We start from the raw sequence: 19,205 nt of genomic DNA on the forward strand, positions 1-19,205 counted from the left end.
TCAAATGTGTGTGGCACGGGGGAGGGTCAAGGGGGCAGTATTTATGCCACTCTGAGTACTGCAGGGACTGAAGTATGGATATAGTTTCTCAGTGAAGTTACAGTCAGTAAAGGAGTAGATAAGAGTTGCAGCATCTACATCATAAAAGGAGACCAGACCCTCTTCATAATCCACAAACACCCCCACCTTCTGAGGTTTCGACTTCAGAGAGAGAGACACACCAGGCCCAGCAAGAGCTTTGTACTCATTTCCATTTCTCAACCATACAGTCCAGAAGCCATTCTTAGGAGACAATCTGATCTTTCCTTTCCTGATAACTGACTCACTAGCCACTCCTAAATCCCACTCCGTCTTCCCTTTAACCTGAACTTCATAGTAAAATCTGACTGAAGAGAAACTTTGCTTTCCCAAAACAGCATTACATACGGAAAATCTCAGTGGATTGTCTGGGACATTAATTTGTATCTCACTACATTTGACTTGTTTTCTGTCTTGAGACAGGATGAGATAGGGACTTGCAGTATCAGGATCAAACGTTACATCCACAGCAAACTGCTGGACCCTCTTCAGCTCAGCATCAGCATACAGATCCTGCATCTCTTCACTGAATACCTCTTCCAGCTGAGCCACAGCTCTCTTCAGAGACACAGCCTTCTCAAATGATGTTTGAACTCTGACCTTTGTCCAGTCTTTGGTGGGTGAAGCAGGATTCAGGGATGAGAAGCTATGGAGGAACTGGAGGTGGTCTTCAATGTTTGAGAGCTGTTCCACTTCAGCACTTCTCTTCATCAGCTCAGAGATTTCGTCCTCCAGTTCTTTGATGAAGCCTTCAGCCTGTTTCTCTGTTCTTTTCTGGTTCTCTTCAATCATCTCAATGAGCCGAGCCAGACTTCTCTCAACAGACTGGATCAGAGCAGAGAAGACCTGCACACTGTCTGCTGTCTCTCTGTCTGCTTCTCCATTGCTGATCTTCACTGAATCCTTAATCTGCTGAATCTTCAGTCGTCTCTTCTGGATCATCTGCTGAATTCCAGCCTCTATCTTTCCCAGATCAGCCTTCTTCCCTTCATATTCTTCTATCAGATGAACATAGACATGTGACTTGTGATCTGTCTCAGTGCAGAACTGACACACACACATGTGATCAGTCTTGCAGAACAGTGCCAGAGGTCGATCATGCTTCTTACACATTCGGTCTTCCAGGTTCTTCACAGGATCAATCAGCTTGTGTCTTTTCAGTCCTGAGATTCTCTGATGAGGCTCCAGGTGAGTCTCACAGTAGGAGGTCAGACACACCAGACAGGACTTCACAGCCTTCAGTTTGGTTTCAGTGCAGACGTCACAGAGAACATCTCCTGTGTTGGTCCATTGTTGGTCTGAGCAGCTGCTGCTTTTCTTTACAGCTGACCGTCTGAACTGATCAGCCATCTCAGATATGAATGTATTGACTCGTAGTTCAGGCCTTCTGTCAAAGACATCTTTACACATGGGACACTGCCAGTGTGAATTAATATTCCAGTGTTTTGTGATGCAATTCTTGCAGAAGTTGTGTCCACATGGTATGGTGACTGGATGAGTGAACACATCCAGACAGATGGAGCACAGAAACTGATCTTCAGAGAGAAAACTGCTGGCTGCCAACATGTCTGAAAAACAAGACCAAAAGAGGGGGGAAAAATCAACCTTCCTCAATCATACTTTCTCTTCTACTTTTTCACTGTAAGCCCCCAAATGAGTGCTTAATAAGATCACTGCCAAAATTCCTTGCATAGTGTACTTCACCATGCTGCATGATTACACAATTTATATGCGCGTCATCAAAACAATGAAATCTACCAGCAAAGAGTGTAGTCATGAAATCAAGATCAGAAATTAAGAAGAGCAGCTTAATTGTTAATATTGTGTGATAACCATTTATGATGGTCCTGTGAACATTCAGTGTTTGGATATAATATTATATTCATGCTAAATCCAACATATAGACTTCTTGTCAGTTGATGATTTTTGGGCCTAAAGCCAACAATCATCAACACACTACTGCCACCTACTGGACTGGTTTGCACAATATACTGTGGTGAATTGTGGGGTACACTTGGCTCTGTATATCACTTCGAAGCAGTATTAGCAGAAGTGTGTGTTCATATTTAACCTCCAAATTGATTCATATTAGATCATTATAACTGTAAGTCAAACAAGAGTTTTCCTCGTGTGAATAGAGGCTGAGATTATCTAACCATGACTCATACGACAAGTCTGGACACCTCTTACATTTCATTTGTACCCAAGAGAAAATTGATGAATGTCACAAATATCTTAAAACACTCACACATTCCTCTTAAGAATGAATACGTTTGTATCAGTGCTTCTTGCGTGAGGTCAGGTGAGACAGAAAAAAAGAAGACCTCAACATATTACACCTGACAACCTCACAAAGAGCATGCTAGTACATAGGTTCTGCCATTCACTAATTTAACCATTATAAAAGGGTTTTTAAATGTTTGACACTCTTTATTCTTTTCCCTTGATTTTTACCTTGTACTGTACCTTGAACATCAATTCAAATGGACTCCTGCTACTGCCAGGAAAGTAACAACTGAACTGACTAAATGCAACTGACTGAAATCCTTTAAGCACTTGCTTTTGTTTAAACAGACTAAATATCAGCACTCACCTGCTTCTGTGATGAATCGGGAGCTGCAAGCTGAAACAAACTTTGATTGTGTTGGAGAGAACCAGACGTTTTCTTTTCCTCAGCAAGGAGTTCCTTTCAGTTTCATTTCTGCATTTCGGCGGTAAACACTCCCTCTGCCCTGCACTGCTGCTCCTCCTCTCACTGCACTCATCAGGACTACAGTAACATCATCAGTGTTCAATTAAAATGTGAAACCATAGTGAACTGTTTAACAAGACACAGTGACAAGTAGGAAATCTCTCTCTGGGCTGTCTGAGAGATTCTTACACAAGTGCCCACACTTTAAAGCAGCAGCTTTACTCTCAGTATTGAAGCTCAGTTTTTCAAAAATGTTCAATGGGGAAATTATTTATTTAATGATGCTATGTGAGGTAGATTTGTCATTTTCATATTCAACAGCCTACTCTTTGTGAACATGAATAATTCCAGGATGCTTGTACAATGCTGCCATATAGTCTGAACACAGTGAGGTGGAGGTGAACCATGTAGATTTTTTTTTTGTATTTAATTACACTGACATTAGCATTTGATGTTGGTCTGCACTTAATCTTGAGAATATATTTGAGTAATCTTGCTGTAAGTAATTTTGCAGAGAGATGCAGTACTGCTTGTATTCTTTATTCAAGACAGTTTTACTTTTTAAGCTTTAAAAATAGGGTCAACATAAAACATAAAGATTCATGAAAAGAACACACATCCAATGACACTGATCAATTTCCATTAATTTTTTTTATTTTCTGATGAAATCTTGAAATGCTCACCTCAAATAAGTTTTTTTTTCATCAGTTGCTCTTTGTAATAATATTTGAGAATCTAACACCTCCTAGATGTACAACAATTGAACTATATTGTCATCATCATGAAGCACAAAAAACACACACGCACACACAGTACTTTCAGTACTTTACTTGAAACTTTTCTCAAAACTTATGACCTCTTTCTATTGTAAGAGTGGAGTTATATTTTATAAGCAAAAACTGTGTAAACACAAGGTTAAACATTGGTTTACTATATTCTTTCTGGAATACTACCTGTTATCTTGTCTGCATATGTTATAGTAATGCAGTGTTTGGGTAATACACTAATGTCAACCACTTGGCAGCGCTGTTCAGACAGCAGGTGGTCTTTGGAGAATTAAGAATGGGTAAAGAGAGAAGAAAAAGAAGGAGAGCAAAAAGAAAGAAGTGTGATGATTATGGATGTATTATCAGAGCTGGAAACTGGACCAAAAATGGCACCCATTCAGTCCTATGAGAATTGCTCAGCTGAATATGTGCAGTAGTGTTTTCCCCTCTGGCTGCGTCCACAAGTTCCCACTTGGCCCATAGACTTTACGTCAGGTGGTCTAAATTATTCCATAAAGGGCAGTGTGCCTGCAGGTTTTTGTACCAACCAATGGTCTGCATATCTCCACATGGTATGGTCACAAGATCAGTGAACACATCCAGACAGATGGAGCACAGATACTGATCTTCAGAGAGGAAAACTGCTGGTTGCCAACATGTCTAGAAACAGAAAGCCAAATGACATAATTCTAAAATTATATCTTATTAATAAATAATCAAAGTGGAGTCATCTCAGCAATGAGAATACATTAGCAGGTCTCTTGATGTTTCTTCTTAACTTACAGTGCAGATCTTCAAAAAACACAACTGGTAAAACACAGTAACACAAGGCTTAATATTAAAATTTGATGTCATCAGGGCCTTTTTGCTGCTGCAGGCAAATAACTGCACACGTATGACAAATAAAAATAAACACTAAACTGAAACTGACTGAAAACACACATCTTCAATACTTATCAAAGGAGGTGCAGATTATCCACCAGCAGGGGTGCCGCCAGGGATTTTGAGCCCCATGAAAAGATATCTCATTGGTCCCACCACCACACACATAGGCCATGCCAAACATGCGCAACTGTTGTAACCACCCGCTGTAACTACCTGTGCAGGCTCGTAACTCTCCTGCAGTCTAATACTAACTGTACAATATTGACTGACATTGAGCTGTGAAAATATAACACATAATGAAGAGTGAGTGAAATTCAGAGTGAAATGTGCTGAAGGCCAGCTTTTACAGTCTAAATGTAATCTTAATGGTAAAATTCTTAAATTCTTTCTATAGAATGATACACAAACAACAAAATAAAATCATCAGTAAATTTGTTAACCAAGTATTTTTTATTTTATTTTCATATTAATAATAAAAACATCTAACTTCTATTAATTATGATGAATTATTTAAAAAAGAACTAATAATGTATTAATTTAGGGCCCCGGTCAGTCATGGACCCTTAGAATTGTCCTAACTTTTCACCCCTTTACGGCCTACCTGTCCACCTATACTGTGTTCAGATGAAACCAGCCAAACTCAAGAAAACACCACCTTTGCTGCCATCATGTGGCCATCTAAGGCAACTGCATGAGGAATCTGACTTTCAGTATTTTCTGCATTTTCTTCTCACACCAAATCTTATTCAGCTAATGCTTTGATGAAAACCATGCTGGTACAAACATGTTGACTCCTTTATGGCCTTGCTGATTGACCATATAAAGGACAGATTTTCAAATATTCAATACTCAGTCTTTTTTTAAAAATAACTGACAAAGTTATACTGCACTGCACCAACTGATCACCAGTGGTCATCATTGACCAATTCTTAGCAGAATTGAATTGAGAAGGCTCAAAACCTTGTGCGTGAAGAAAGTGGACCACTGTAAATTGCAGACACTTTGAAGTCAAAGGCAAATTCCCCACTGACTTGTTGTAATTGTATTAACAAATTGAAATGTAAGTTATGCCAAAGTTTTATTACTCAGTGTCTTCTGTTCTTGTGTTCATTTCATGTTTTAATGAACATTTTAATAAATTTGCATACTTTTAAACATACATAAGGGTGTGCTTTTCAATCTGCCACAAAATGTATAAACAGATCTGTAGACTATTTAAAATTGATCAATTTTATAATAAATAATAGTAATAATTTAGATATAGACTTTATTGAACAAAAACAATAAAGCAGTAAGGCCACTTATAATCTGACATAACTGTTTCATTCATGTCAGCCATTCAAATGCAATATCAATAGTTGCCTAACAGGTGATGCCATTATAACTGTATCAAATGTTTCGAAACAGTGAATCGTTTTCAAAGCAACTGTTTCGTATTAATTTGGTGCCTCTAAAAGGCAAGGCAGCAGAGCCTTTTTCCACAGGTGAGAGACGGAGCAGCATGGACCTGAGACTGACGTTAATGTCAGTGATCCTACACACACCCCACCACTATTTGTTTTACACATTGAAAAAATAATGGAAATCTGGGGGGCAGGCAAGGCTGTCAGCTGGCTCCCCTGGAGAAAGATGTGTTTTAAAAGGATTTACCTGTAAATCTCAAAGCAGACTGCATAGATGAGCACATAGAATTGTTTGTTGTAGTCATAAAAAGGGAGCTGTGTGTTTAGTATATGTATGTATCCTTTTACTATATGTACTATATGCATCCCATGTCAGCCACAGTCCGTCCCAAAAATTGGGCAAGATAAGGTTTGTAACACATTACATTTAGCCCTTTTAAATATCAGGTCTCTGGCTGGAAAATCTTTCTTAATTAATGATTTTATTAACGAGCACAGCCTTGACTTTATGTTTTTAACTGAAACTTGGTTGGGACAGGATAATAGTGCAGCAGTTCTTATTGAGTCAACCCCCCCAAATGAGGGATAATACAAACAGTGTGTAGTTCCAGCTCAGGAATGATAACATCACCTTTGCCTTCCTGTCCCTTAATTAATCTAGCAGGCGGATCGGTGCGGCGTCTGCAGTAATGCGGACTCTGCACAGATCCGTCATGGTGAAGAGGGAGCTGAGCCGAAAGGCAAAGCTCTCGATTTACCAGTCGATCTTCGTTCCTACCCTCACCTATGGTCATGAGCTCTAGTAGTAGTGACCGAAAGAACGAGATCGCGGGTACAAGCGGCCGAAATGAGCTTCCTCCGTAGGGTGGCTGGGCTCTCCCTTAGAGATAGGGTGAGAAGCTCGGTCATCTGGGAGGAGCTCGGAGTAGACCCGCTGCTCCTCCGCGTTGAGAAGAGCCAGATGAGGTGGCTCGGGCATCTAGTAAGGATGCCTCCCGGACGCCTCCCGGGTGAGGTGTTCAGGGCACGTCCCACCAGTAGGAGACCCCGGGGAAGACCCAGGACACACTGGAGAGACTATGTCTCTCGGCTGGCATGGGAACGCCTCGGGATCCCCCGGGAAGAGCTGGACGAAGTGGCTGGGGAGAGGGAAGTCTGGGCTTCCCTGCTTAGGCTGCTGCCCCCGCGACCCGACCCCGGATAAGCGGAAAGAAGATGGATGGATGGATGGACAAATAAACTTGCCTTGCCTTGCAGGAGCCATTTCAATCTCATTCTCCTCATGGGTCTACTCATTTAGAAAGAAACAAAATAGGAGAAAAAACTGTACTATAAATGTGAAATAATGCAAGTTAATGAAGAATGAATAGTGTTAGCATTATTATATTTTACTTTCACTGGTTTTGGCCCTTAAACATGAATAATGGTTAATTTACTGTTTTATGATAGTAAATTAAATATCTTTGGATCTTGGATTGCTGGTTGGGGAAAACAGGTATTAAGAGATGATATCCTGATATCTGGGAATATGATGGACAATTACATTTCATGGACCAAATGATTGATATAATATTAAGAAAATAGTCAATAGGTAAATTGATAATGAAAATAATCCTTAGTTGCAGCCCTATATAATTATGCCTCAACAAAAGTAAAAGGCATACCACCGTAATTTAATAAATCACATAACATGCTAAGTGACTTAAACAAAGTAAATTATCAAGCAAATTTTAATTTATTAAATACATAACAAAACTAGAGTGGAGATGGTGTGTGCATGTTGAGAGGTGCATGAAGACAAAATAAAAAATAAAAAAAAGAGAGAACTGAAGAGGGAGTCATGCTACAACATAAGAAGTTGAATCCTGCAGGGGAGAAGTTTCCCTCACCTTTCCCTGCATCCTTTCCCTGCATCTTAGTCTCTCCCGCTGTGGATGCATGGAGAGATGCAAGAAAACCCTGCAAGGAAAGAGGAAATGAGGGAATTTGATTTTCGAGACGTGAGCTATCCTTTCCTCTGTAGCACCATGTGAAGCAACGGCAGTTTTTGATGATGATAGCAGCTGCATCAGCCGTCTGTCGGCTTTAACAGGTGAGGAGACTTCTGATGGAGTTTGTTTCTACACACGTGCGCTGTGCTAATACCTGATAAAGGCTCACAGTTATCACTGCCTGCAGCTGTTCCTCTCTGCAGCCTGTTAGCTGTTTGACAAACACCTGCATATGAATTTAAACCTGCATTGTGTATTTATACTGTGTACTGTGTTGAGCTCAGGGGCATATGAACCATTTCTACTGACAGTGTTTCTTTATGTTATTTATTCATTATTGATATCCTGATAGTGAATTCTTTTTTGGACACTGGAAATTATTTATGAGACTAAATGTTTCAGTGAAAAAGGAAATTATTAAACTCGTATAAAACTTACTGACAGACAGATTCTCACTGACTTTCATTTTATCCATAATAAAAGTTAATCATCAGATCAGATCATGAAAAGAAGTTGTTTATGGTTCTTTTGTTGATCAGACCAACGGTTAACACAGATTTTGAATTACATTTTGAATCAGGAAACAAATAAAATACAAAAGTTGGTAGTGATCAGATCAGTCCATTCAGCTGCAGTGTCCAATCAGTAACTGATATCCAATAACGGAGCAAGTCAGCTGGTAAAAGACTTCCGTGACGGCTGTGCAACGATGGTGTTCCCCACCTGTGGTTAAAAAACAAGCAGAAGGTGAATTGCTGACCAGGCAAAAGCAGAGGTCACCACAGAATGTTTGTATGACCATAACTTGCTGGAAAACTGCAGCGTAGTGTGTATTTGTGGCACGAGACAAAATCATATTTCCCCATCGTCTTGTTGGAACAAAGAAATGTTTTCTCACTATTACATATCACCTAACCTGAGTTTCTATTTTCAAATTGATCCACATCATTTAAGGTCAGCAGTGATGTTGTCATGGTGTTTGTGTTAGTCTTCATATTTTATGTATGTTTGCTCAACAGGTGAATATAAGTGACAGTGAACTGTTTACTAAATGTTATATGTTTAGGCCAAAAATTAAGTTCTTTAAGCAATTTTTTCAGTATTTATGAGGGAGGGAGGCAGGGAAGGGATGAAAGAGCATTAATTGTTAGTATAGTACGACAGATTTAAGAAGAAAAATACGAACATATTCTTGCATCTGGCCCAATGTCTTCCAAGCCTCAGTATTATAATGATATGATGAGATGTGAATTATATTACACTAATTTGTTGGCACATGGCAATAGCACAGCTGTACAATAATCAGCATCTTCTTATTGCCCATTATTAATGAAGCAATTATGGATTCTATGGAGAGGTGATAAGAGATGAATATGGAGGTGAGAGAAGCAGCCATGCAGCTGATACTCAGACTGAGCTTCTGCAGGTAAGGATGTCAGTCAGAGGGTTACAATAGGTCAGAGTTGAGCTGGGTAACATGTGAGGAGAATTTACTGAAATACACATACACATTCATTTCTCTGCATCTATCATTAATTAACTTTCATGTAGCAGCATTTCACCAACCTGAGTCATGGCTTTGTTTTAAATACATACATTTTAATATATTATATTCTTCCATTGAAAGGGCAGATTGTCAGAAATAAAGGCACTTTATAAAGCATTTCACCTTGATTTAACAATAAGTAAGCCATACATCACTGAACTGTGCTGTATTTTCTCCTTTGTGCAGGCACCTTAGAACACATTTTATCATACTGTGAGGGCACCTTAGAGAGCACTTTCACTGTATTATTTTGTCCTTGGGTCAGTGTCAGTGGCTCAAAGTGCAGGTGCAAATGTGGGATCACATACAATCTGGAAAGCTTTCCTCCCTGTAGTTAATTTGTCTTTGTCACCTCATTGCATTGCATATGAGACTGCTCCATAATTTTACCGGACTTATATATTATCAGTATTATGTAACATTTACATTTTACATATGTATTATTATTATGTATTATATATAGTTTTCATCTGCCTGAGGAGACACAATCTCTATGGCTTTCAAAAAATATAATAAAAAACACTAAAGTGAACACAAAATGATTTGAATCTTTCTTTTTTTCTTCTTCTTCTTTTCTTTCTTGTTTTTTTTTTTTTAGCTAAAATCAATAAAATCTAACATAATGTACAGTAGAGTCTGTTGGACATGTCTGGCAACGTTTTGTTGTGTGCAAACCGGAAGGGATAAGCAACAGAACATTTTTATTCCTCTCCTCTATCATAATGTCAGCCAGTGGAGAGTAATCTCTCTGCAGCTCATTTTTTGTTCTAAGGAGCTGAACTACTATCTCCCTTTTCATTTAGTTACTGTAAAAATAGTGCTAGGCTAATGCTTAATCACTTTTCCAGTTGCATTATTAAATGACACTTCAGCAAAACAATACTTGTGTTGTCTTTGTTTTACATTTGGAGAAAGTACTTGCCTCTAGCATCATCTCAAACTCCAGAGTGTACACACACACACGCACACACACACACACACTGTTGAGACAAGTCAGAAGAATATGAGCATGTCGCACATTCATCAGTAATGCAAAGAAAACTCCATTTGGTATGTGTGTGCAAACGTTATCTTGTATGTTTATCCTTCACAGCAGATTTAGAGTTGTAAATGCGCTGAGACGCTGATCGTTTATAATGAATGTTATTCATTATTGTTATTTTTGCATATATGTTTGCATTATTATCAATTTTGTGAGTGGATTTTGTGTTAGACAGTTAAGTACAATTTATTATGATTGTGTAGGCCCATTATTGGTGTAACTTATTAATTAAAAATTATTGCTGCAATGTATTTGTGTCGATTATTAATTGAACTTACTTGATTATTAATAGAAATTGTAGTTATCATTTATTCAATCAATATGTCTCATTTGCAAAGTGAAATTTAATTCAACATTTTAATGTTATATAGTAACCTAATTTATTTTTTCTTTCTTATAATTTTTATTGAAGGTTATCAACCTGAAAACTCAAAACCTGAAAACTTAAATAAATGTAGAATTGAAAAAGGAACTGAGTTGTCCACTGCGTCTCCTGTTGTGATCTAGGCCTAGGATATTTTTTCAAGTTAGGGCAGATATTGAGGCAGAATAAACTGAATAATTTGAGACACAAACATACACATTCTCACATACATGTAAGTTGTACAGTAGAACAGCACTATTTTTTGTAGATGTGTATCTTTTGGCTGGTAGGTAGCAAATTGTTGGCGAGTGGAAAGAAGTGCACAGGCATTCCTCTGTAAGTCGAGCACCAGGGCTTTTAATTACCTGCAGTTTACAAAGTGAGAGGCTGAGCAGCCACAATTACTATATTATAGTATTAAGATATAAGATACTTTCACAAGTGGAACAGTGGAATGTGTGGGGGTGTGTGTACTTTTCTATGTGTGCAAGAAAGCTCAAGCCTGACCTTTCTTCAAATAAAACAGCCAAATTCAATTGTCAGTCTTAATGAGGAAGACAGTGTCTCTTTTTACACTCCAGCCTCAGAGAGTTTTCTGTGGTTTTTAGTTATCTTCTAAAACACAAAGGCATAACCGGTACATGCACAATTCAACCCAGACACTCAGTGTTTTCTGTAAGCTTTTCTACTCTCTTGAGCCTCTCCTTCAGCACAAAAAAACATTTCTTAGAAACTAATGAAAATAATTCAAATAAATGGTGCCTGTACTGTAATATACACTTGATTTGCAAACAACCTAAATATTTATATCCCTACAAATGAAAAGTTTAATGCATTTATTTGTTGAACAAATCCTATTTCAGTTATAATTGTTACAGTCATATTTGTAAATGTGCATATATTTTTTCTCAATGCATGTTCAGCTGGAGAAAATTTTAATTAGAGCACAAATTCCTAAGTCGTACTTTATAAACGCACGCATGTCCTTCAAACTCCACCCTTTAGTTTTATACAACTTTCTGTTATAAAAATGTAGTTTCCAAGCCAATGCTAGGGTCACTATGACATCACCACCACCCTTATTTTCAGATTTGGAGGTAAGAACCTATACAATATACTCTAAAATTTCACACCTCTGTATTTATCACTAAGTTAAGTAAGCTAAAAACCAGCTGCACAGTTTTAAAATGTTGGTCAGTTTAATTAGCTGGACAATTGCATATGAGGTCTAAATATATGTCTATATCAAAATCAGTTAGTGTCCTCTTTATTAGATCTATCAATAATAGGGAGCAAAACTAAGTTTTGTGGAAATCGCTGACATAATTGGATTAAGTAATTCCAATGAAGGGTTAGGTTATGGTTGAGTGGGGTCCAGTTGATTCTGATTTTGTATAATGATGGCAAGAGGAAAGTGGTTTAAGTGACTTTGAAAGAGTTTTGATTGTTGAGGCGCAGATGCCGGGAGCTTCAGTCACAGCTGGACACTGACTAAAGTGAAATCTGCATTTAGATGTATGGGAAAGACATCAGTAAATAGGGTCGGAAATTGTTGATTGTTGATGACTTTGATGCTCATACACTTATGTGATATGTAAGGAAAATAAGAGCAACTATTCCTCAGGTGAGTGTCAATGCAGGACATGATCAGACTGTCAGCAAAAACATATCTATTCTAATATAGTCTAGTGACAAATGGCCAAAAAGGGCTTTAGTTTTCGAGATACCCCAACTGGAGGCAGAATGAAACCCAACCAAGTTTTTCCTCATCTCTTAGGTCTCCCATACATAAAATAGATTCTTGGATAAAAATATTTCATTGCTACAAATTAATGGGTGGGTGTAATGTTCATTGTGCATGTGATGAGGCCTTCACTTTGGACATTTAGAGTGTTCTGATTGCACATAATAGCAAGCTCATCCTCTCATTTCAATTGTGATTGCAGATACATCAAATCTACAACCGACCAGAACAACCTGAACTTCCCCAACCTGAGTTACTGCACACAAACATGAAAGTCTATAAAGCAGCATGTCTCTACATGGTCTGCATTAAATTCCTTCATATCGGACACTACTTGTCCAGTAGCCAGTGTGCACTACATGCCCTTCATAAGAGAATCACCCTCAGAGATGTCCACCATCTATACATCTATGATACAACTTGTGCAGCTGATGCTGCAGAACTGGGAAAGCACCATATTCTTGTGACTGCAGACCTTGCTATTTATAGTAAAGCACAACAGATCTTGTGGAGCAAACCACCATCTTTACAAGGAAAGATCACAATGAGACTAGGAGGTATGCATATCATGATGGCTTACCTAGCCAGCATCGGAAAGCTCTATGGCGATGGCGGACTCTTTGACATACTAACTGAGTCATCTGTGTATGCAGAGGGAACATCTTGACAGTTGCTTCAAGGGAAACAGTTGGCAAGAGGACTAAGGAGCATAAAGCTAGTCTCTGAGGCCCTTTTCAGGCTCTATGCAATCATGGCTTAAAAAACAAGGCGAATGTGCAATGACTGAAGCACAAGAACAACTCCTACAAGATATACAGCATGCATTACAAGGTAATGATGAAGCCACTGCTCAACAGCTCATCAGTGAGGTGGAGACTGAACTCCATGAGATCAACAAGAAAATTCAGATGTTCACAAATGAGGGGGTTAAGCAATCAGCAATATTTGGATATTGGTTAATATTTCTAAATGGTGCTGATCTGTTGCTAAGGATCCTTCGTTCAGAGCGTGAAGCTGACTTTCAACTTCAACTGAATTGCATGTGTGAGGTTATACTTTGTTTCAGAGCTGCTGGAAGGACCAATTATGCGAAGTACATGCCTGTCTATGTTGCAGAAATGAAAGCTCTTGAACATGAACAACCAGAGGCATACACATTCATGCAGGACGGTGGATTTGTTGTTCGCTGGTCTGCGCATCGAGGCTTCAACTGTGTGCCATCTGATCAGGCACTGGAGCAAACTATCAATCGAGAAGGAAAGAGCCAGGGTGGAGTAATTGGGTTCACATTACGAAAAGGAGCACTCACAAGATGGTTGATGACAAGACATGATACCACAGCATATTTAGATGCCATGAAAGAGCTTTGTGACACTGACAGAAAGAGCCCAAAAAGACACCAGGAACATGGAGCATCCAGAATGGACAGAGATGAGAGAGACATACAGAAGATAATGGAAACTGTGGAGCAGAAACAGAATCCATTTGACCTTGACAGCATTCCTGAGGAACTAATCAACATTGCAAGTGGTCAGGTAGCATCTGAGAATGTTGCAAGACAACTGTCAAGCTTCCTACAAGATGGTGCAAAGAAGAATGCCATCTTTATCGAAGAACGTCTGGTAAAATCAAAAAGAACGAAGAGCTTCTGGGAGCCTAAGAAGTGTGCAACCTTCAACGGTATGAAAACATCTATTGGAGTCAGCTTATCAAAAAAGGGTCATATGGTCTCAGATGTGCTCTTTCGGAGGTTACTTGCTGTCTCCAAGTAGAGAGAGGTGTCCATGGAGTCTGTGATGTCTCATGAGCTTGCAGCTGTCCCACCGTCTTTGTTTTAAGATGAAGGAAGCTTGAGGAAGACAACAAAAGCTGACCTTGCTAAGAAACTGGAGTCTGTCATTGAAGAGACACAGCAAATTCCTAATGTTGAAGGACCATCAGCATATAACACACAGTCTTTGAATCCATTTGGGTTTCCCCGCGCAGGTTCGAATCCTGTCAACTACGGAAACCTCAACCTTTGCTCGTTCCCTCCTTCCTTCATCACTGTGTCAGATGGACGTGTGTTGTTGAAGTGAAGCGTTACACCCAAACGTGTGTGGTTTCTGAAAATTGCTGGAATATAGCAGTGCTTTCATTGCAAATGCCAGTCTGGCATTGTAGACTCTGATTTAATAAAAATTCTAGCACTTATGGCAAGTGCTGTTATGTGTTCATCATTTGTGATGGCGTTGAAAGTGGGCTTTTCAAGGCATTGGTGGTATAGTGGCGAGCATAGCTGCTTCCCAAGCAGTTGACCCGGGTTCGATTCCCGGCCAATGCATGATGTGAAGAGTCAGCTGTGCCATCTGGTCATCTACGGGGGAAATGAGAAGTTCTTTTAAATAAGTTGCAGTACACAGAGCACTGGCCACTAGATCGTCAGGGAGCCACCAGTGCTGCGAAGGATGAAACAACTGAAGATCACCCGTGACACAAAATTGGCTATGTTAGACCAAGTTACGGGCTTGGCTATATAAGTAGCAATCTCATGCCAACTCATGCCACCTCTCGCTTTCCCTGACCGGGAATCGAACCCGGGCCGCGGCGGTGAGAGCGCCGAATCCTAGCCACTAGACCATCAGGGAACCATGACCTGGGGGGGGAAGGATGACACAACTGAAATCGTACACTGTGATCAACCTGACACAAAACTGGACGAGTTCGACCAAATAACTGCCATGGCTACATAAGTAGCAATCCCACTTCATGCCACCTCCGCTTTCCCTGACCGGGAATCGAACCCGGGCCGCGGCGGTGAGAGCGCCGAATCCTAGCCACTAGACCATCAGGGAACCATGACCTGGGTGGGGGAGGATGACACAACTGAAATCGTACACTGTGATCAACCTGACACAAAACTGGACGAGTTCGACCAAATAACTGCCATGGCTACATAAGTAGCAATCCCACTTCATGCCACCTCCGCTTTCCCTGACTGGGAATCGAACCCGGGCCGCGGCGGTGAGAGCGCCGAATCCTAGCCACTAGACCATCAGGGAACCATGACCTGGGTGGGGGAGGATGACACAAGTGAAATCGTACACTGTGATCAACCTGACACAAAACTGGACGAGTTCGACCAAATAACTGCCATGGCTACATAAGTAGCAATCCCACTTCATGCCACCTCCGCTTTCCCTGACCGGGAATCGAACCCGGGCCGCGGCGGTGAGAGCGCCGAATCCTAGCCACTAGACCATCAGGGAACCATGACCTGGATGGGGAAGGTTGACACAACTGAAATCGTACACTGTGATCAACCTGACACAAAACTGGACGAGTTCGACCAAATAACTGCCATGGCTACATAATCCAACTTCATGCCACCTCCGCTTTCCCTGACCGGGAATCGAACCCGGGCCGCGGCGGTGAAAGCGCCAAATCCTAGCCACTAGACCATCAGGGACCCGCGTTTCCCAGACTGGAAGAAACATCTTCAATCAAAATTTGTGCTCATAGAAAAGATGTTCCACAAGGTTCAAAATCTAGGGGCTGTCCCACTTAGCATGCTTGTAACTGATATTGCAATGGCTGTGATATATTGTTATTCCCATATTTACTGCAGCCTTTTTTTTATCCAATTGGGCTGGCATTGCAAACATGGTCCTTTAAAACCCCTTAAATTGGCTGAACCCATTGAAAATGAGGAGGGAAGGTAGTTGTGGCCGAGTGGTCAAGGCGATGGACTTGAAATCCATTGGAGTTTTCCCGCGCAGGTTCGAATCCTGTCAACTACGGAATCTTCAACCTTTGCTTGTTCCTTCCTTCATCACTGTGTCAGATGGACGTGTGTTGTTGAAGTGAAGCGTTACACCCAAACGTGTGTGGTTTCTGAAAATTGCTGGAATTGAGCAGTGCTTTCATTGCAAATGCCAGTCTGGCATTGTAGACTGTGATTTAGTAAAAATTCTAGCACTTATGGCAAGTGCTGTTATGTGTTCATCATTTGTGCTGGCGTTGAAAGTGGGCTTTTCAAGGCATTGGTGGTATAGTGGCGAGCATAGCTGCTTCCCAAGCAGTTGACCCGGGTTCGATTCCCGGCCAATGCATGATGTGAAAAGTCAGCTGTGCCATCTGGTCATCTACGGGGGAAATGAGAAGTTCTTTTAAATAAGTTGCAGTACACAGAGCACTGGCCACTAGATCGTCAGGGAGCCACCAGTGCGGCGAAGGATGAAACAACTGAAAATCACCCGTGAAACAAAATTGGCTATGTTAGACCAAGTTACGGGCTTGGCTATATAAGTAGCAATCTCATGCCAACTCATGCCACCTCTCGCTTTCCCTGACCGGGAATTGAACCCGGGCCGCGGCGGTGAGAGCGCCGAATCCTAGCCACTACACCATCAGGGAACCATGACTTCGGGGGAGAAGGATGACACAACTGAAATCGTACACTGTGATCAACCTGACACAAAACTGGACGAGTTCGACCAAATAACTGCCATGGCTACATAAGTAGCAATCCCACTTCATGCCACCTCCGCTTTCCCTGACCGGGAATCGAACCCGGGCCGCGGCGGTGAGAGCGCCGAATCCTAGCCACTAGACCATCAGGGAACCATGACCTGGGTGGGGAAGGTTGACACAACTGAAATCGTACACTGTGATCAACCTGACACAAAACTGGACGAGTTCGACCAAATAACTGCCATGGCTACATAATCCCACTTCATGCCACCTCCGCTTTCCCTGACCGGGAATCGAACCCGGGCCGCGGCGGTGAAAGCGCCAAATCCTAGCCACTAGACCATCAGGGACCCGCATTTCCCAAACTGGAAGAAACATCTTCGATCAAAATTTGTGCTCATAGAAAAGATGTTCCACAAGGTTCAAAATCTAGGGGCTGTCCCACTTAGCATGCTTGTAACTGATATTGCAATGGCTGTGATATATTGTTATTCCCATATTTACTGCAGCCTTTTTTTTATCCAATTGGGCTGGCATTGCAATCATGGTCCTTTAAAACCCCTTAAATTGGCTGAACCCATTGAAAATGGGGAGGGAAGGTAGTTGTGGCCGAGTTGTCAAGGCGATGGACTTGAAATCCATTGGGGTTTCCCCGCGCAGGTTCGAATCCTGTCAACTACAGAAACCTCAACCTTTGCTCGTTCCTTCCTTCCTTCATCACTGTGTCAGATGGACGTGTGTTGTTGAAGTGAAGTGTTACACCCAAACGTGTGTGGTTTCTGAAAATTGCTGGAATTGAGCAGTGCTTTCATTGCAAATGCCAGTCTGGCATTGTAGACTGTGATTTAGTAAAAATTCTAGCACTTATGGCAAGTGCTGTTATGTGTTCATCATTTGTGCTGGCGTTGAAAGTGGGCTTTTCAAGGCATTGGTGGTATAGTGGCGAGCATAGCTGCTTCCCAAGCAGTTGACCCGGGTTCGATTCCCGGCCAATGCATGATGTGAAGAATCAGCTGTGCCATCTGGTCATCTACGGGGGAAATGAGAAGTTCCTTTTAAATAAGTTGCAGTACACAGAGCACTGGCCACTAGATCGTCAGGGAGCCACCAGTGCGGCGAAGGATGAAACAACTGAAGATCACCCGTGACACAAAATTGGCTATGTTAGACCAAGTTACGGGCTTGGCTATATAAGAAGCAATCTCATGCCAACTCATGCCACCTCTCGCTTTCCCTGACCGGGAATCGAACCCGGGCCGCGGCGGTGAGAGCGCCGAATCCTAGCCACTAGACCATCAGGGAAGCATGACCTGGGGGGGGAAGGATGACACAACTGAAATCGTACACTGTGATCAACCTGACACAAAACTGGACGAGTTCGACCAAATAACTGCCATGGCTACATAAGTAGCAATCCCACTTCATGCCACCTCCGCTTTCCCTGACCGGGAATCGAACCCGGGCCACGGCGGTGAGAGCGCCGAATCCTAGCCACTAGACCATCAGGGAACCATGACCTGGGTGGGGGAGGATGACACAACTGAAATCGTACACTGTGATCAACCTGACACAAAACTGGACGAGTTCGACCAAATAACTGCCATGGCTACATAAGTAGCAATCCCACTTCATGCCAGCTCCGCTTTCCCTGACCGGGAATCGAACCCGGGCCGCGGCGGTGAGAGCGCCGAATCCTATCCACTAGACCATCAGGGAAACATGACCTGGGTGGGGGAGGATGACACAAGTGAAATCGTACACTGTGATCAACCTGACACAAAACTGGACGAGTTCGACCAAATAACTGCCATGGCTACATAAGTAGCAATCCCACTTCATGCCACCTCCGCTTTCCCTGACCGGGAATCGAACCCGGGCCGCGGCGGTGAGAGCGCCGAATCCTAGCCACTAGACCATCAGGGAACCATGACCTGGGTGGGGAAGGTTGACACAACTGAAATCGTACACTGTGATCAACCTGACACAAAACTGGACGAGTTCGACCAAATAACTGCCATGGCTACATAATCCCACTTCATGCCACCTCCGCTTTCCCTGACCGGGAATCGAACCCTGGCCGCGGCGGTGAGAGCGCCGAATCCTAGCCACTAGACCATCAGGGAACCATGACCTGGGTGGGGGAGGATGACACAACTGAAATCGTACACTGTGATCAACCTGACACAAAACTGGACGAGTTCGACCAAATAACTGCCATGGCTACATAAGTAGCAATCCCAC

At 41.7% G+C, this 19,205-nt stretch overlaps 1 protein-coding gene and 15 non-coding genes across 16 annotated transcripts; 5 read left to right on the top strand and 11 right to left on the bottom strand.

Annotated features, from left to right (window-relative positions):
- LOC134004798 (zinc-binding protein A33-like) lies at positions 1–1,644 on the bottom strand. Its single transcript, XM_062444194.1, has one exon. It carries the CDS (start codon positions 1,642–1,644, stop codon positions 1–3), a length of 1,644 nt encoding a protein of 547 aa, XP_062300178.1.
- Positions 1,645–14,763: 13,119 nt separating this feature from the next.
- trnag-ccc (transfer RNA glycine (anticodon CCC)) lies at positions 14,764–14,835 on the top strand. Its single transcript has one exon. It is a non-coding gene; the product is annotated as a tRNA-Gly (tRNA).
- Positions 14,836–15,067: 232 nt separating this feature from the next.
- trnae-cuc (transfer RNA glutamic acid (anticodon CUC)) lies at positions 15,068–15,139 on the bottom strand. Its single transcript has one exon. It is a non-coding gene; the product is annotated as a tRNA-Glu (tRNA).
- A 135-nt stretch (positions 15,140–15,274) lies between these two features.
- On the bottom strand, positions 15,275–15,346 carry trnae-cuc (transfer RNA glutamic acid (anticodon CUC)). The gene has a single exon. It is a non-coding gene; the product is annotated as a tRNA-Glu (tRNA).
- Positions 15,347–15,688: 342 nt separating this feature from the next.
- Positions 15,689–15,760, bottom strand: trnae-cuc (transfer RNA glutamic acid (anticodon CUC)). Its single transcript has one exon. It is a non-coding gene; the product is annotated as a tRNA-Glu (tRNA).
- A 128-nt stretch (positions 15,761–15,888) lies between these two features.
- trnae-uuc (transfer RNA glutamic acid (anticodon UUC)) lies at positions 15,889–15,960 on the bottom strand. The gene has a single exon. It is a non-coding gene; the product is annotated as a tRNA-Glu (tRNA).
- A 249-nt stretch (positions 15,961–16,209) lies between these two features.
- trnas-uga (transfer RNA serine (anticodon UGA)) lies at positions 16,210–16,291 on the top strand. Its single transcript has one exon. It is a non-coding gene; the product is annotated as a tRNA-Ser (tRNA).
- A 240-nt stretch (positions 16,292–16,531) lies between these two features.
- On the top strand, positions 16,532–16,603 carry trnag-ccc (transfer RNA glycine (anticodon CCC)). Its single transcript has one exon. It is a non-coding gene; the product is annotated as a tRNA-Gly (tRNA).
- Positions 16,604–17,042: 439 nt separating this feature from the next.
- On the bottom strand, positions 17,043–17,114 carry trnae-cuc (transfer RNA glutamic acid (anticodon CUC)). The gene has a single exon. It is a non-coding gene; the product is annotated as a tRNA-Glu (tRNA).
- A 128-nt stretch (positions 17,115–17,242) lies between these two features.
- Positions 17,243–17,314, bottom strand: trnae-uuc (transfer RNA glutamic acid (anticodon UUC)). The gene has a single exon. It is a non-coding gene; the product is annotated as a tRNA-Glu (tRNA).
- A 249-nt stretch (positions 17,315–17,563) lies between these two features.
- trnas-uga (transfer RNA serine (anticodon UGA)) lies at positions 17,564–17,645 on the top strand. Its single transcript has one exon. It is a non-coding gene; the product is annotated as a tRNA-Ser (tRNA).
- A 244-nt stretch (positions 17,646–17,889) lies between these two features.
- Positions 17,890–17,961, top strand: trnag-ccc (transfer RNA glycine (anticodon CCC)). The gene has a single exon. It is a non-coding gene; the product is annotated as a tRNA-Gly (tRNA).
- A 233-nt stretch (positions 17,962–18,194) lies between these two features.
- Positions 18,195–18,266, bottom strand: trnae-cuc (transfer RNA glutamic acid (anticodon CUC)). Its single transcript has one exon. It is a non-coding gene; the product is annotated as a tRNA-Glu (tRNA).
- A 135-nt stretch (positions 18,267–18,401) lies between these two features.
- On the bottom strand, positions 18,402–18,473 carry trnae-cuc (transfer RNA glutamic acid (anticodon CUC)). Its single transcript has one exon. It is a non-coding gene; the product is annotated as a tRNA-Glu (tRNA).
- A 135-nt stretch (positions 18,474–18,608) lies between these two features.
- Positions 18,609–18,680, bottom strand: trnae-cuc (transfer RNA glutamic acid (anticodon CUC)). Its single transcript has one exon. It is a non-coding gene; the product is annotated as a tRNA-Glu (tRNA).
- A 135-nt stretch (positions 18,681–18,815) lies between these two features.
- On the bottom strand, positions 18,816–18,887 carry trnae-cuc (transfer RNA glutamic acid (anticodon CUC)). Its single transcript has one exon. It is a non-coding gene; the product is annotated as a tRNA-Glu (tRNA).
- Positions 18,888–19,205: the final 318 nt, after the last annotated feature.

Source organism: Scomber scombrus, chromosome 22 (genome assembly GCF_963691925.1).
Source record: "Scomber scombrus chromosome 22, fScoSco1.1, whole genome shotgun sequence".
NCBI lineage: Eukaryota > Metazoa > Chordata > Actinopteri > Scombriformes > Scombridae > Scomber > Scomber scombrus.